A 12,924-nucleotide genomic window follows, 5' to 3' on the forward strand; every position below is an offset into this window, starting at 1 on the left:
CTATCAACCAGCGATCATGTTTAATATTAAAGACTGCACACATGTATCCCTTATCAAAACGGTATTCTCCACTTTGCCGCACTTATCCAGATGAGATGTGACTGTTTACTCTGTTAAATTTCGATACAGCGACACCCAATGACGAGGGTACTCACATAGGCTACGTTGAGAACTAGAAACACATATATTCATACTTTTTCACACTGTTGTTAACATGTTTTCATTTCTAACTTAACGTCTATGCGGTCTTTGTTCTCATGTGTTTTATCTATTTCTGTGTAACTTGGTAATATTAATATGAATTCCTTGTTATTGTTGTATTTCCATGACAGGTGATGATTATAGCTACTACATAACGAAACACATGGCCTGATTTGCATATGTGAACTTAATGTGTGCACTAGAATCTGACTAGAATACATAATACGTAAAATGACCACTTATCACAACGTAATGTAGGCTCGCAGGCTGATGAACTAGGATATCTGATCTCGGTGGGTCTCAATGATGCTCAGTCAGTATACTATTTCAAAGCAAATGCCTATGACTATAATATTTATATTATATGGCTTAAAGTGTAGGCCCTACATACATTTGCTCACATTATAAAAGATGGTCGGGTTGAATTGCTCTGACTCTTTTAACAATGTTAATGTGAGAAAATAACCTGTGATGATAAAATTCATCGTATTGATCCGTGGCTCACTCATATGGCACGAAGGATTTTTGCTATTGGGACTCGGGTTTGAGTCCAGCATGAACTTTTTTGTTATTTTCATGTCGATGGACACTGAATAATATTTTTGAATAGAGGATTCATAATATTGTTTGCCTAGAACAAAATTAACGATCAAGCAGCATTTTAAATTCTAAATATCCCTGCAAATGTAGCAATGACATTTCTGCTTCTATCTTTGCAAAACGAGTAAACAGTCAAATTTGATCTGGATAAGTGCGGCAAAGTGCAGAATACCGTTTTGATAAGGGATACATGTGTGTAGTCTTTAATATTAAACATGATCGCTGGTTGATAGCCACAGAACTCCTATCACAGTTTAATCTGAGCGGATCACTGTTTACCACAGCTCTCCACGCTGCGTTGGAGATGGGTGCAAACAACTCAGACAGACTGTATGTTTCAGATGGTATGAAAGTATAAACGGGTCTCAAATCAACTCGACATCATATTAATAACGATACATGATACAAATATAAGACTGACAACAAGAACAAGCCACATAAGTCGTATCACAGCTGGGCGGAGCTCTCCACAGCTGAAGACTTCTCCACGCTGCTTTCAAACTGTGAGTAAACACTGTGTGCTTCACTTGGAGGCTGTCTGAAGGTGTGCACAGGTCTCAGATGGACTTGGTATCACATTAAGCATGATATTCAGTAATAAGTCTGGCAACAATAAATGGTTTAAATTATTTATTCAAGCTTGCAATGTATTGAACACACATCCCCAGTCACCTCGTGTGTCTTTTTGTAGTCCTCGCTGTACGCGTGCGCATATCGGCATCGCAACCACAACCTCACACACTGGTACTGAAAGTGCATCAAAGTGTTCCTATGGAGCCAAATATACCAAAATATTTATATATGAAGAAGCGATCGAAATGTGTATTTCCTGGTTATTCGACAAAGGCCACGCCCCTGATACATCTGCCTATACCGTTATAGAATATCACCAGTTGTTCGGCCCACATCTTGTTCGGTAACACCGGCACACCGGGGAAACTCCCGGTATTCCCAATGGCCAGTCCGCCCCTGCTTACACCTATATGCCGTGAGCTGATCACGAGCCTTCAAGTCGCGGGTACACTGTGCGTGTGGGGAGTGTGGCAATAGAAAATTAAACTGTAGCACCCGGTACCTTAATGGGAAACCCTACATGTTTGAGCACCCTAGCTATGAAACGTCAAGCTACCCCTCAGCACCCCCAAAAGAAAATCTCTGGCGACACAACTGTGGGCTAAGCCCCTAATGTTTCCAGGTCCAGGAAACGCCCCTGAAGAATCACACATTTGTAGCTGAGGATCGCCTTCTGTCTGTTTCTGTTTCTGTGTAGCAGCTACTATGACAGCCACCAACCGCGGCCAGAAACCCCCCCCCCCCCAGCCTGCGGTAGACTCGGCGCATTGCTGCGAGCCCGCCTGTTTATCCGGTGTTGTTTTGGACCCGCAGTGACCATCAGCTGCAGGAAGTAGTCGGGCCCCGCTTGTCCTCGGGCTGCAGGGAGATTACAGGCATGCCATCCGATCCGTATCCACTGGAAACACCGCTGCCTGCTCCCACACTGTGCTCAGCTCCTGAAGGAACCACAGCTGCTGCAATGGACACTTCGGGGAGCGATGCTGCGTTCACATACTTCGGGAAAGCTGAGGAAAGGTTTTATGATCTGGAGCATCTGCCTCCACTGCTGGAGGACGAGGTGAGGCGAGGCTGTTTGAGATAATAGCGTATAGAAAATTGTTTCTTGTGTTTTATGTTTAAAAGGTAACTCAACAGGTGTTATTGTAGAATAGGCTACACCTTAAATACACACCTTATGTTTCTATGCTATTCAGAGGAGGAAGTATAGGTCTACTCAGATCTGTATTTAAAGTAGAACTAGCCTCGACTTAAAATACTCTTATTACAGGAAAAATGCTGAATTAAAATGTTACCTAAATAGAAGTACAGTTCGTATTATCAACAAAAAGGGAAGTAGAACGGCTCTGTTATGGCATTTATTTGGTCTCTTTTTATCATAACAAACACTGGATGTCATTTATTGTTGTTGAATTCATTATAAAAAAAAAAATAATGTCAACAAATGTAAGCATTGTATGTCAATGTGGATTACATTTTACAACGCTTGGTAGATTGTTAGTACTGTTTCTTATGATATGCATGTGTTTTACATTTTTATATGTAAATAGTAACTATGAGTGTTATCTAAACTAAAGTAAATTATTGGCATCTGAAATGTGGTGCAGTAGACGTGTAGCATTTAACGAAAAATAATGTAGCCTACTAGAAGTTTGTCAAAATAGTACTAAGTAGTACTCGGTAAATGTACTATGTTATGCACAACTGGTGGTAGGCATATTACATCACTGTAACTAAGTTTAAGTTAGATAATGTGAGGCCACTGAGGATTGTTTTCCTCTTTCAGGAACAAGGATTCAAACTGCAAAGTGATTCTTTCAGTTTGAATTATTCAAATGTTAGATTTTAGGACTAAATGATCAAGACTGGAGAAATTGTGTTCATGTCTGCACCAAATCTGGAGAGACTCCAAGATGATTATTTAAGTAGAGCAGAAGAAAGATTCTGCTACATGTCTTTGCTTTTTTTGGTGAAATAGTCGATAATTAAACAGCTATCTTGATACCATCTGAGATGTTTAAAGAGGACAATATGATACTCCTTTTCAGTTTCACATTTGTTTTTAGTATCTATACTGTCACATGTCTCCATGCACACAGGGATTTTAGCCTTTGCAGACCATTTACATGCACACAAACCTATAGAACACACTACAGGAGAGGGAAAACCATGAATTAAAAGAATAATAGGGCCTCTTTAAGTCCTTCTTTATTGTGACTTCTTACAACTCGTAGAGGTCTAACATGTTGAAATTCAATTAATATTTGTATTATATTTTAAGACAGTCACAACAAGAAAAACAGCAGCATACTACTAGGACAATGTTTACGCACAAACAAGAAAAGTGGGGTGGGGGAGGGATTGCAGTGTTTATTTTATTCATGTGTTTCGATTTAACAAACAGTGTAGCCATAGAAACACACTCCAAAATATAAATCGACTTCCATCTTATTACACTTTTTCCCTTACCCCTGATCGATGGATCTGAAATGTAACTTCAGATAACCATAGTCAAGTTAAACGCACAATATATCCCTATATAAAGTAACTTAGAAAGTACATATTTAAGTGTAGGGAAATGCACTAAAATATAAACACATTGACTACTGACACTTAATTTTACTGTCCTCGTATCAGAACCTTGGAGCTCAGAGGCAAACTTATGTAGGACAGCATTTTTAACTTTGGTGGGGGGGGGGAAGGGGGGGGGACTTCCAGCTTTCCTCTGCACCGTTCTCGGGGGAAGCTTTCTATTTATGGGGCTGCTGCTGCTTGAAGTGGCATTTTCTCCCCTATAATTGTGCTCTACCCAGAAGATCCCATCGATACGCTTTGTTCACAATCTGCTGCAACTGAAAAGAGCAGTGCAGCACTCACAATGTTTTGGCTTATTGATAACTAATTTACCGGCAGGAGTTTTAGCTTTTTTTGTTTGTTTTGTAATTTTTGAAAGCACTCAGAGTAAGTCACTTTGGATAAAAGCATCAGCATTACGAATCATTTGAAATGGCCACTTTTTTCCCCACCAATGTTCCGGAAAAGAGTGTGCCCAAGGAGATGTAATACATGAGAACAATTTGGAAAAGGTTTATTTGCACAAGATGTACCATCTACTGTAGACAGTTTGTTTGTTCACATTTGGTGGGAGTATTTCTGGGAACTCAAGTTGGTGTAATTTGGACATGTGACACTTTTTACATTAGTTTACTTTGAAAAGAAAACTAAACTAAATTAAACGTAAAAAAATTAAAGAAATCAAAAGATAGGTGGAATGACCCCCAGCCTACGGAAGAGGATTAGGGCCACATGTAAACACTTTTTTCAAGATCTGCCAAAAACTTTTTTTTTAAAGAGATTAAGAGTCAGAACTCTGAGACAAAAGTCCAAATTTTTGAGAAAAGTAATCTAAATTTTCACTTAAATCTCAGAATTCTGAGAAATAGGGACACTTTATTTTACTGTCCTCGTATTAGAACCTTGGAGCTCAGAGGCAAACTTATGTAGGACAGCATTTTTAACTTTGGTGGGGGTGGATAGTGTGCTGGACTTCAAATCAAGGGATAGCAAGTTCAAGTCCCACTGCAGTCAGCATGTCGTTGTGTCCCTGGACAAGACACTTCACCCCAAATTGCTCCTGTGGGGATTGTCCACAGTACTGAATGTATGTAAGTCACTTTGGATAAAAGCGTCTAACAATGACATGTAATGTAGAAATAAATCACAAAATGCAGAATTATTCTAAGAATTCAGAGATTAAACTGAGAATTCTGACTCTAATCTCATAATGTTGACTTCAATCTAAAAAATAAAAAATAACTTTTGGTCAGATCATGCAAAAAAATCACATGGGGCCTTAATCTTCTTCCGTACCAGCCCCTGCAGTCAACATGTTGATGTTCGGAAAGACACCTATCCCCAAGTTTCACCCAATGGTACAGCTAACGGTGTGTGAATGTGTGTCTGCCTCTAAAACACTTGAAGGGGTCGGAAAAACTGGAGAAGGTCTATAATGCATTCCATTTACTTTGTGGTAAAAATGATGTAATGGAAGAGAAAGAAGTTCATGGTAATGGAAGAACTGGACATAGTGTTTGACAGATGCTGCTTTGTGATGCCTCTCACTCCCCACTTGTCTAATTTAGGGCAGGCTTTTGTGTCCTTGTAGAGCGAACAGAGGATCCTGTAATGATCCGAGCGCAGCATTAGACTGTGTGGAATCTCTGAGATCACTGCATCTGACACCAGACTTGCCAACCTTGAGACCTCAGAAACCGGGAGAATCACCGCGGGGGGGGGGGGGGGGGGGGGTTCACCGGAGCTGTATTAGATTAACATCTGCACATGCTTATTGTAGTTGTAAGAAGTGCACTGTCTTGAAGCCTGTAGCGTGTGGGCTGGACCTGTATTTTTCAGGAAAGGAGTGAGCAGAGGGCAGGGCCGCCTTAATGCACGGGCTGACTTGGGCTGAAGCCCAGGGGCCTACGGAGATCAGGGGCCTATCATGAGCCAATAAAAAAGTAAAAAAAAAAAAAAAAGTAAATTAAAAAAAAAAAGTTTTTTATTTCGGATGTTTTTAAAAAACATTTAAATAAACAACGTCTTGGCTTTCAGAATATGAAACTTTTCTTTTCAAAATCACACGATAAATACATTTTTGAAGCTTGTAAAGGGAAGATGACAGCTCTCACTCGCCACTCACTCCCCCTCCCTCCGGCTGAAATTATGAATGTAAGGCGTATAGTAATCATAGATAACACGACAGGGTCCGTTACAGTTTGTTTTCATCTGGTTTCAAATAAACAAAGTCTTGGCTTTCAGAATATTAAACTTCTTTCGGAAAATTCAGATGATAAATACAACTTTGAAGCTTCGGCATAATTACAAGCGGAGAACGGAGTAACTTGACGTCACAGCAGGCATAACAACAGCCGGTGTTTCTCGTGAGTGTTTTCCCCGGGAAACAAACACAATACACACAAACGCAAAAACACACACACACACACACAACACACACACAACACACACACACACACACAACACACACACACACACACACACACCACACACACACACACACACACACACACACACACACACACACACACACACACACACACACCACACACACACACACACACACACACACACACACACGTGAGCTTCCCCCAGACCAGTAATCCAAAAGAAAATATCTTCCCTCCGTAGTATTTTGATCATTTGCTCCGCTAATCAATCAGATCGATGGATTCCAGAGATTTTTCTCAAAAATGATGACTCCGAAACAGTCAGTGGGCACCACTTAACAGCCAATCAGAATGAGAATATGTTTCACATGTGACTTATTCAAATTGCGAGTGATTGAGTGACAGATGAAGGTTGTTTAGGAGAAAAAGTTTGAGAAGAAAAAGTTTGAGAGTGGCGCTCGGAAAAGGAAATTGTTGAGGGAAAAGTAGTTTCGAGACAAGCAGCTATTACAAAAAATGCCGAAGCTTACAGGTTATTTTAAACCTGTAGGCCAGGATGAGGAGGAAGGACAGATTAGTTCTGTACCGAGCGGTAGCGGTGCCGGCCGCGGGGCTTCGGAGCCAAGTAGGCCATCTGGTTCTGATAGCGATGGAGTAGCGGGAGAGGAAAAACAGACAGGAGGGATGTTGGAGGAGATGGAGAGGACGACGAGGACTTGCTACGTGGAGGGGAGCCAACGGCAACCGGACAAATACATGAGGGAGGCCCGATACGTCACTCATCTGGAGGAGAGGACCAGGCGCGCATAGAGCAGAGTGGAGAAGTGCGATCACAGAGCCTGCCGAGGCTATAAATGACTTTGATTTGTTGTTTAAATAGGGGGCCTACAAAACCATCAGCCCCAGGGCCTGATGGCAGGTTAAGGCGGGCCTGGCAGAGGGTATAGTTGTCGATTCTTGTTCTGTTTTCTGTGACTATCAGCTCACCCTCTCAGACTCTCAGTTGCGCGCGCTACTAAAGAGACGCGCTACCACGGAAACCAAACAATGGTGTAGCTGTATTAAAGTCCGAGTGGAAACAGTCCTGAGTAAATCTGATTTTGTCAGAAATCGGGAGAAATGCGGGAGAAATATAACCCCGGGAGGAAACCGGGAGAGGGCAATGAAATCGGGAGTCTCCCGCGAAAATCGGGAGGGTTGGCAAGTATGTCTGACACAGTAAACAGGGCCACTTCGTACGCTGTACTATGTGTTCCAAATACCCTTGCAACTAAGGAGAACTCAGGGTTTTCTGCAACTTTGTGAAAATTAGGTCACTTTTCAAGGTGATTTATTTAAAACAGTTTACCCAGGCAGCTGTTTTCACAGTTTCTAAAATTAAGATTTATATAATAACTTAGCTCTCAAGCTGTCATGTTCCTCTGAAGAAATGATTTTCACCAAGATAAGACCTCTAGCAGTGATGCTGTGCTTTTGATAAGATAAGATAAAACAAGACTAGGGCTGCACGATTTGGAGAAATAATCTAATTGCGATTTTCTGACAGATATTGCGATTGCGATTCAATTTGCGATATTATTTTTTTAAAAGCGTCCCTACGGAAGTTTATTGTAAAATGCGGCCATATGTCCGGCTAGGAAGGTCGTATCAACGTGCAGTTTGTCTGTGCGTGTTCATGGGACGTTGGAGCACAGATTGGCTCCCGTCTCTAGAACCCCCACAGCCCGAGCTACGAGTGAAAGAACCAAACTTACATGAAACTTCCATTGGGTTGCTTCAAAGTCGAGCTTCAGTTTAAGATTCACCCTGTAATAGATGTAAAACATGTGATGGAGCTAACCTGACTCAGATGGTTTGTTTCACCAAACCATCTAGGAAAGCTCCATTGGAAGCTATTTGGAAAAGGGCAGGCACTTTAAAAAATACTTGGCAGGTGATTGGATGAATCTGTCTATCACCTTCTATCATGGGCTAATTTCAGAGAGCCTTACCACATGATACCATCAAACTATTATCTGCTCTAATTCTAATGCAAGGATGAGAACGTACAACATATTTATTGGAAACATATTTGGAACAACATATGTATTTATATATTTTTTTAAACAGCTTCCATTTTGTTTCTCTCAACAAGTCTTAAACACAACTTTAAATTCACAAAAATGGAACAATTCCAATATAAAAATAAAATAGGACCTTTCTGCAAACAAGGTTATTCAAGTATGGCTCAGGAGCAGCATCTACATATTGCAAATACTGCAATCAAGTTAAGTAAAGTGATAATACAAATTGAATTGAAATAGATAAAGTGCAGAACAAATAAAATAGTAATTGCCACTTCCCTGAAATCTACTTCTCAAAACTAATTTTTCCAGATTTTTTGTCAAGAAAACCAGCATGTCAACCTTTGCTGGTTTCACACATGAACGCTGACATGTGACCACGTTGCCTCCAGCACTAAACACTCTTTTGATGGGGAACTTGTGGCTGGTATACACAAGAATTTGCGAGCCAGCTTGCTCAGCATCGGAAAGTTAACACGGTGTACCTTCCACCAGGCCAGGGGATCCTCCTCTCCATCGATGGTGGGAGTCATTAGGTAGGTGTTCACCTCAGCTTCTATGGTACCCTCCAACTGCACAGCGGTTGAAGCAGGGGGCACAACAGCGCTGCTCTTAAAGAAGCTGCCCAATGACCGCTTTGCCTTCTTCGAAGTGGATGGCTCTACCTCTCCTGCACTCAGAAGCAGTCTGTGGTGCTGGCATGAGCCCTCTTCTCCTGCAAAACACAGATTTGCGTAGAGATGAGAACTGTTAAGTGTTGCATCAATGTAATTCTGAGCAATTGGGCCTTTTATATAAACATAAAAAAAATTGCCAATCAATTAAATCAAAATACATTATCATTGCATGTGCAATGAACTGCACATAAATACAAGTTACCTTTCGTGCCACCTGTTCCATTTTGATCTTCACCCTTGCTTTGATGTCTGGGACATTCTCTGCGCTCATGTAGTCTGTGTTGAATCTTGGATCAACGAACTAAGTGATGTCCAAAAGCTCCTGTGTGTAGAATTATGAGAGAATAGTTAACTCAGAGAATCTACATTGTATGCCTCCAAGCTTATCGATTCCTTTCATCAATGCAGGCATGTTTTTCCTATTTGCAAAACAATGATCTCAGATACAATAAAACAGAAACCTTATCAATTCTCATCCCTACCTGTGTGGCTGGGTCGCTGTATTTATTCTCCATGTAGCCAAGGACCAGTGACTTTATTTCCTTGGTAAGGGCAGTGTCCTCGTCCTTTGCAGCCAGAGTTGATGTTTTCAGGAGATGCAGGACTGGCTTCAGGTACGATACGCTTACATAAGCTTCACCAGATCTGTGAACTCCTGGAGAGGACGCAGGGCGTTGTTGATGGATTCAAGGACTTCTATCTCCTGCCAACTGGGGACCAGGTGACGCGTCTTCCTGTCTTCAGAGAGAACCTGAGACAAGGCCTTTCACTGCTCCAACACCCTCCCGACCATTTTCTGCCTTGAGCCCCATCTTGTTGGACACTCTGTGATCAACGAGTGCTCTGGCAGATGCAACTCTCGCTGGGTCTCACTCAGTGCGGCCTTCTTTTTCCAACTGTGCGAGAAATGGCAAACCAAAGACTTACAAACTCCTGTTGCCCGATTTATACGGTCTTTCATGGTCTTCTCTTTCAGAGCATTTTCTGAAAAAGAAAATTATGAATTCATTAATTAATTAATGGTTTGGTTTATTTTCGGTCATAGTCATACAAATGTGTGTAAAAGTAAGAAAAAAATCGAACACATCAAAAACCATTTCACACAATAAAACTCTATGTGCTGAAGCCAAGGCTTGTTTTTGCCTATCCCTTACAATACAATCTCAAAGTAAGAAAGAAAGAAAGAAAAAAAAGACAAACCAAGTATTTACGCTAAATTATAATGTTGCATTATTTTACTCCTTAAGAATTTTAAGAACTACACAATTTCAAATCATCACTAAGATTATTCCATATTTTTACTCCCAAAACTGAAACACAACAAGACTTAACATGGATTCTTGCTTTACATGCTTTAAAAACACATAACCCTCTTAAATTATAATGTCCTTCTCTTAATTTAAACATATTTAGAATACAAACAAGCAGGCTTTTGCTCCCAACACGAAAAACAATTTATAAAGTTTTAATATAAACCATATCTGCAAATGTTAAGGTGCAAGACTTTATGAATAATGGATTGGTCGATTGATTGGTCGATTCAATTCAATGTTCAATCAAAACATTATTTGTGTAAGGTACAGTATTGCATTTTTCAGATAGAAAATGTAATAACAATAATTATGAAACTGAGAGGGGTGTGAGAGGGAGAGAGGGGGAGAGCGAGAGGGAGACACACTTACCAATCGCAAGATGCAGCCTGTGTCCAAAGCACTGAAGCCTTGTCCAGTGATTCAGTTCCACAGCTTTTACAACATTGGATCCGTTATCAGTGGTGATGCACGTCTGATCCTCTTCCTTCAGACCCCAGTTGGACAAGGACTCTCTTAGTCCATGCGCAATATTCTCTCCCGTGTGGTCAGCAGCAGGAAAGTATACCGTTTGCAGGCAATGACTCTTCAACTAAAAGTCGTAATTTATGAAGTGCACGGTGAGACTGAGATATGTCTCGGTCGTCCGGCTCGACCACAGATCGGTTGTTGTTGCATAGTACTCAACATTTTTCAGCTCCGTCTCAAGTTTATTCCTACATTCCGTGTACATTTCTGGGATGACTAAAGTACGTGCGGGAGGGAATCGCATATCTTTTATCCAGCGTTTGGATGAGTTTTTTAAACCCTTCGTTGCTCACAGTGTTAATAGACACCATGTCTTTTAGTTGGGTCATCTACAGCAATTCCGTGACCGTGGAGAGCGGAGGTTCGTTTCTCAGTGGATATGTCATCTATGAAGGGTTTAAAAAAAAAAATGAGCCCCCATGCCCCTCGCAAAAATGCGGGCAACATTTTTTAGAGTCCTAAATCCAAAATGGCTGCCATCACCGGAGGTTGAAAATGAGCTTTTCAATTATTTGGTCTACAATGTTGTTCAATACATGGTTTCTGGTACTTTTTGGGTCAAGGAATTCATATTTGATGTTGTTTTGATGATTTGACCTATTGTTGACCTTCAAATCCAAGATGGCCACCAATTTTCCCCAAATGTCGATTTTTCAACGTTGTCGTAGAGCCTTCATATTAGGCTCTAATGAAAGATATGCTCATGCTGAGTTGAGTTATAAACAGTAACACTAGAGTTATTTATTCTATTTATAAAAATGTTTGCATTTTTAAGCGGTGCAGCCGCTTCTATAAGTGACACGTGTGTGTCCCCGTGTGTCCGTCCGTTTGTTCGTAGCATGAGATTTAAATCAATCAGGACTTGCCTGTGCATCACATGACCGGTAAGGCAATACTGGCTTGAGAGAAGCATGCCCAGCTATATCTGTGTACCTTAAAAACTGTTTTCACAAGTTAGAAAATCGGTTTGAAATTCTAATTACCAACTGCCGCTTAGAGCGAACATTCCGCAACAACTCTATAAATGTCACAGCTTACCGTTACACCGTACAAATGAAAATGTTAATGTGTAGAAGGTTAGCTAGCTAAATCTGGATCACTCTCAGAGCTAAGGCTAACTTAGCTCAACAGTTTCTCACCTTCCAAAAACAAGACTACAATTCCATTGAAAGGATTCAAAGGAGTAAAGTTGGGTGAGCATAAACTTTCACTCATGTATTTTTTCATGTTTTTAATCATTTTGTCACACTCTTAAAGTTAGTCCGATCAAAAATATTTAAAACACATATTTGATATAGTTATACAAGTTCTGTTTAAGTGCAGAGGGTTAGCTAGCTTACTCATAGAGCTAAGGCTCAGCAATGTCCACCCTTTAAGCTTAATTTCCTTTTTATATAGCACATGTATATAGTAGGGTGGGCATAAACATCATATTTTTTTTATGTTTCATGATGTTAATTTGATTGTTACACTCTTAAAGTACAGTACATCAAAAAGATGTAAAAACATATTTTGATATAGTTATAAAAGTTCTGTCAGGATCACTGACAGAGCTACGGCAAACAGCATTTTCCTCCCTGCATTTTTTGTATGACAGGTGCTTTATAAATAAAGTTTATTATTATTATCCACATATTTTAACTGAGTTTTGTATTTTTTTCCCAGGTCTACGTGTGCACTGCTCCATAGTTCTACAGCATCAACAAGACAAAGCATGTCTTATGAATGTGTATTACAATGTGGAAAGCCTTGCAAGTCCTTTGATAGTATCAACCAAGGAAAATGGGAGAGTTTACAATCAAAAGCCAAAAACTGGTCCGGACTTGACACATTTGGTAATGTTTATACCACCACTTCATGGCAAGATGGGCAGGGAGGTCATTACATGCATCAGTCATGTTATATCTCAATGTCATCTTCAGACAAGCTTGAAAAAGCCAGACAGCGCAAAAACAAAGAAAGTGCTCAGTGTTGGAGTCAAACATCAAGTTCTGAAATGCAAGCGCAT

The 12,924-nt window shown here is 40.5% G+C and overlaps 1 protein-coding gene across 3 annotated transcripts in view; it reads left to right on the top strand.

Moving 5' to 3' along the window:
- Positions 1 to 2,208: 2,208 nt before the first annotated feature.
- The window catches only part of LOC117551052 (kinase non-catalytic C-lobe domain-containing protein 1), a 101,952-nt gene continuing 91,236 nt past the window's right edge, over positions 2,209 to 12,924 (top strand). The window contains exon 1 of one of the 3 annotated variants that reach the window (XM_034223744.1): positions 2,209 to 2,434. In XM_034223744.1, coding sequence (XP_034079635.1) covers positions 2,252 to 2,434 — 183 coding nt within the window. In that variant the 5' untranslated portion in view covers positions 2,209 to 2,251. The remainder of the gene's footprint in view (positions 2,435 to 12,924) is intronic. The other 2 variants (XM_034223735.1, XM_034223726.1) reach the window with 2 other exon arrangements.

This window comes from Gymnodraco acuticeps, unplaced genomic scaffold (assembly GCF_902827175.1).
Source record: "Gymnodraco acuticeps unplaced genomic scaffold, fGymAcu1.1, whole genome shotgun sequence".
Taxonomy (NCBI): domain Eukaryota; kingdom Metazoa; phylum Chordata; class Actinopteri; order Perciformes; family Bathydraconidae; genus Gymnodraco; species Gymnodraco acuticeps.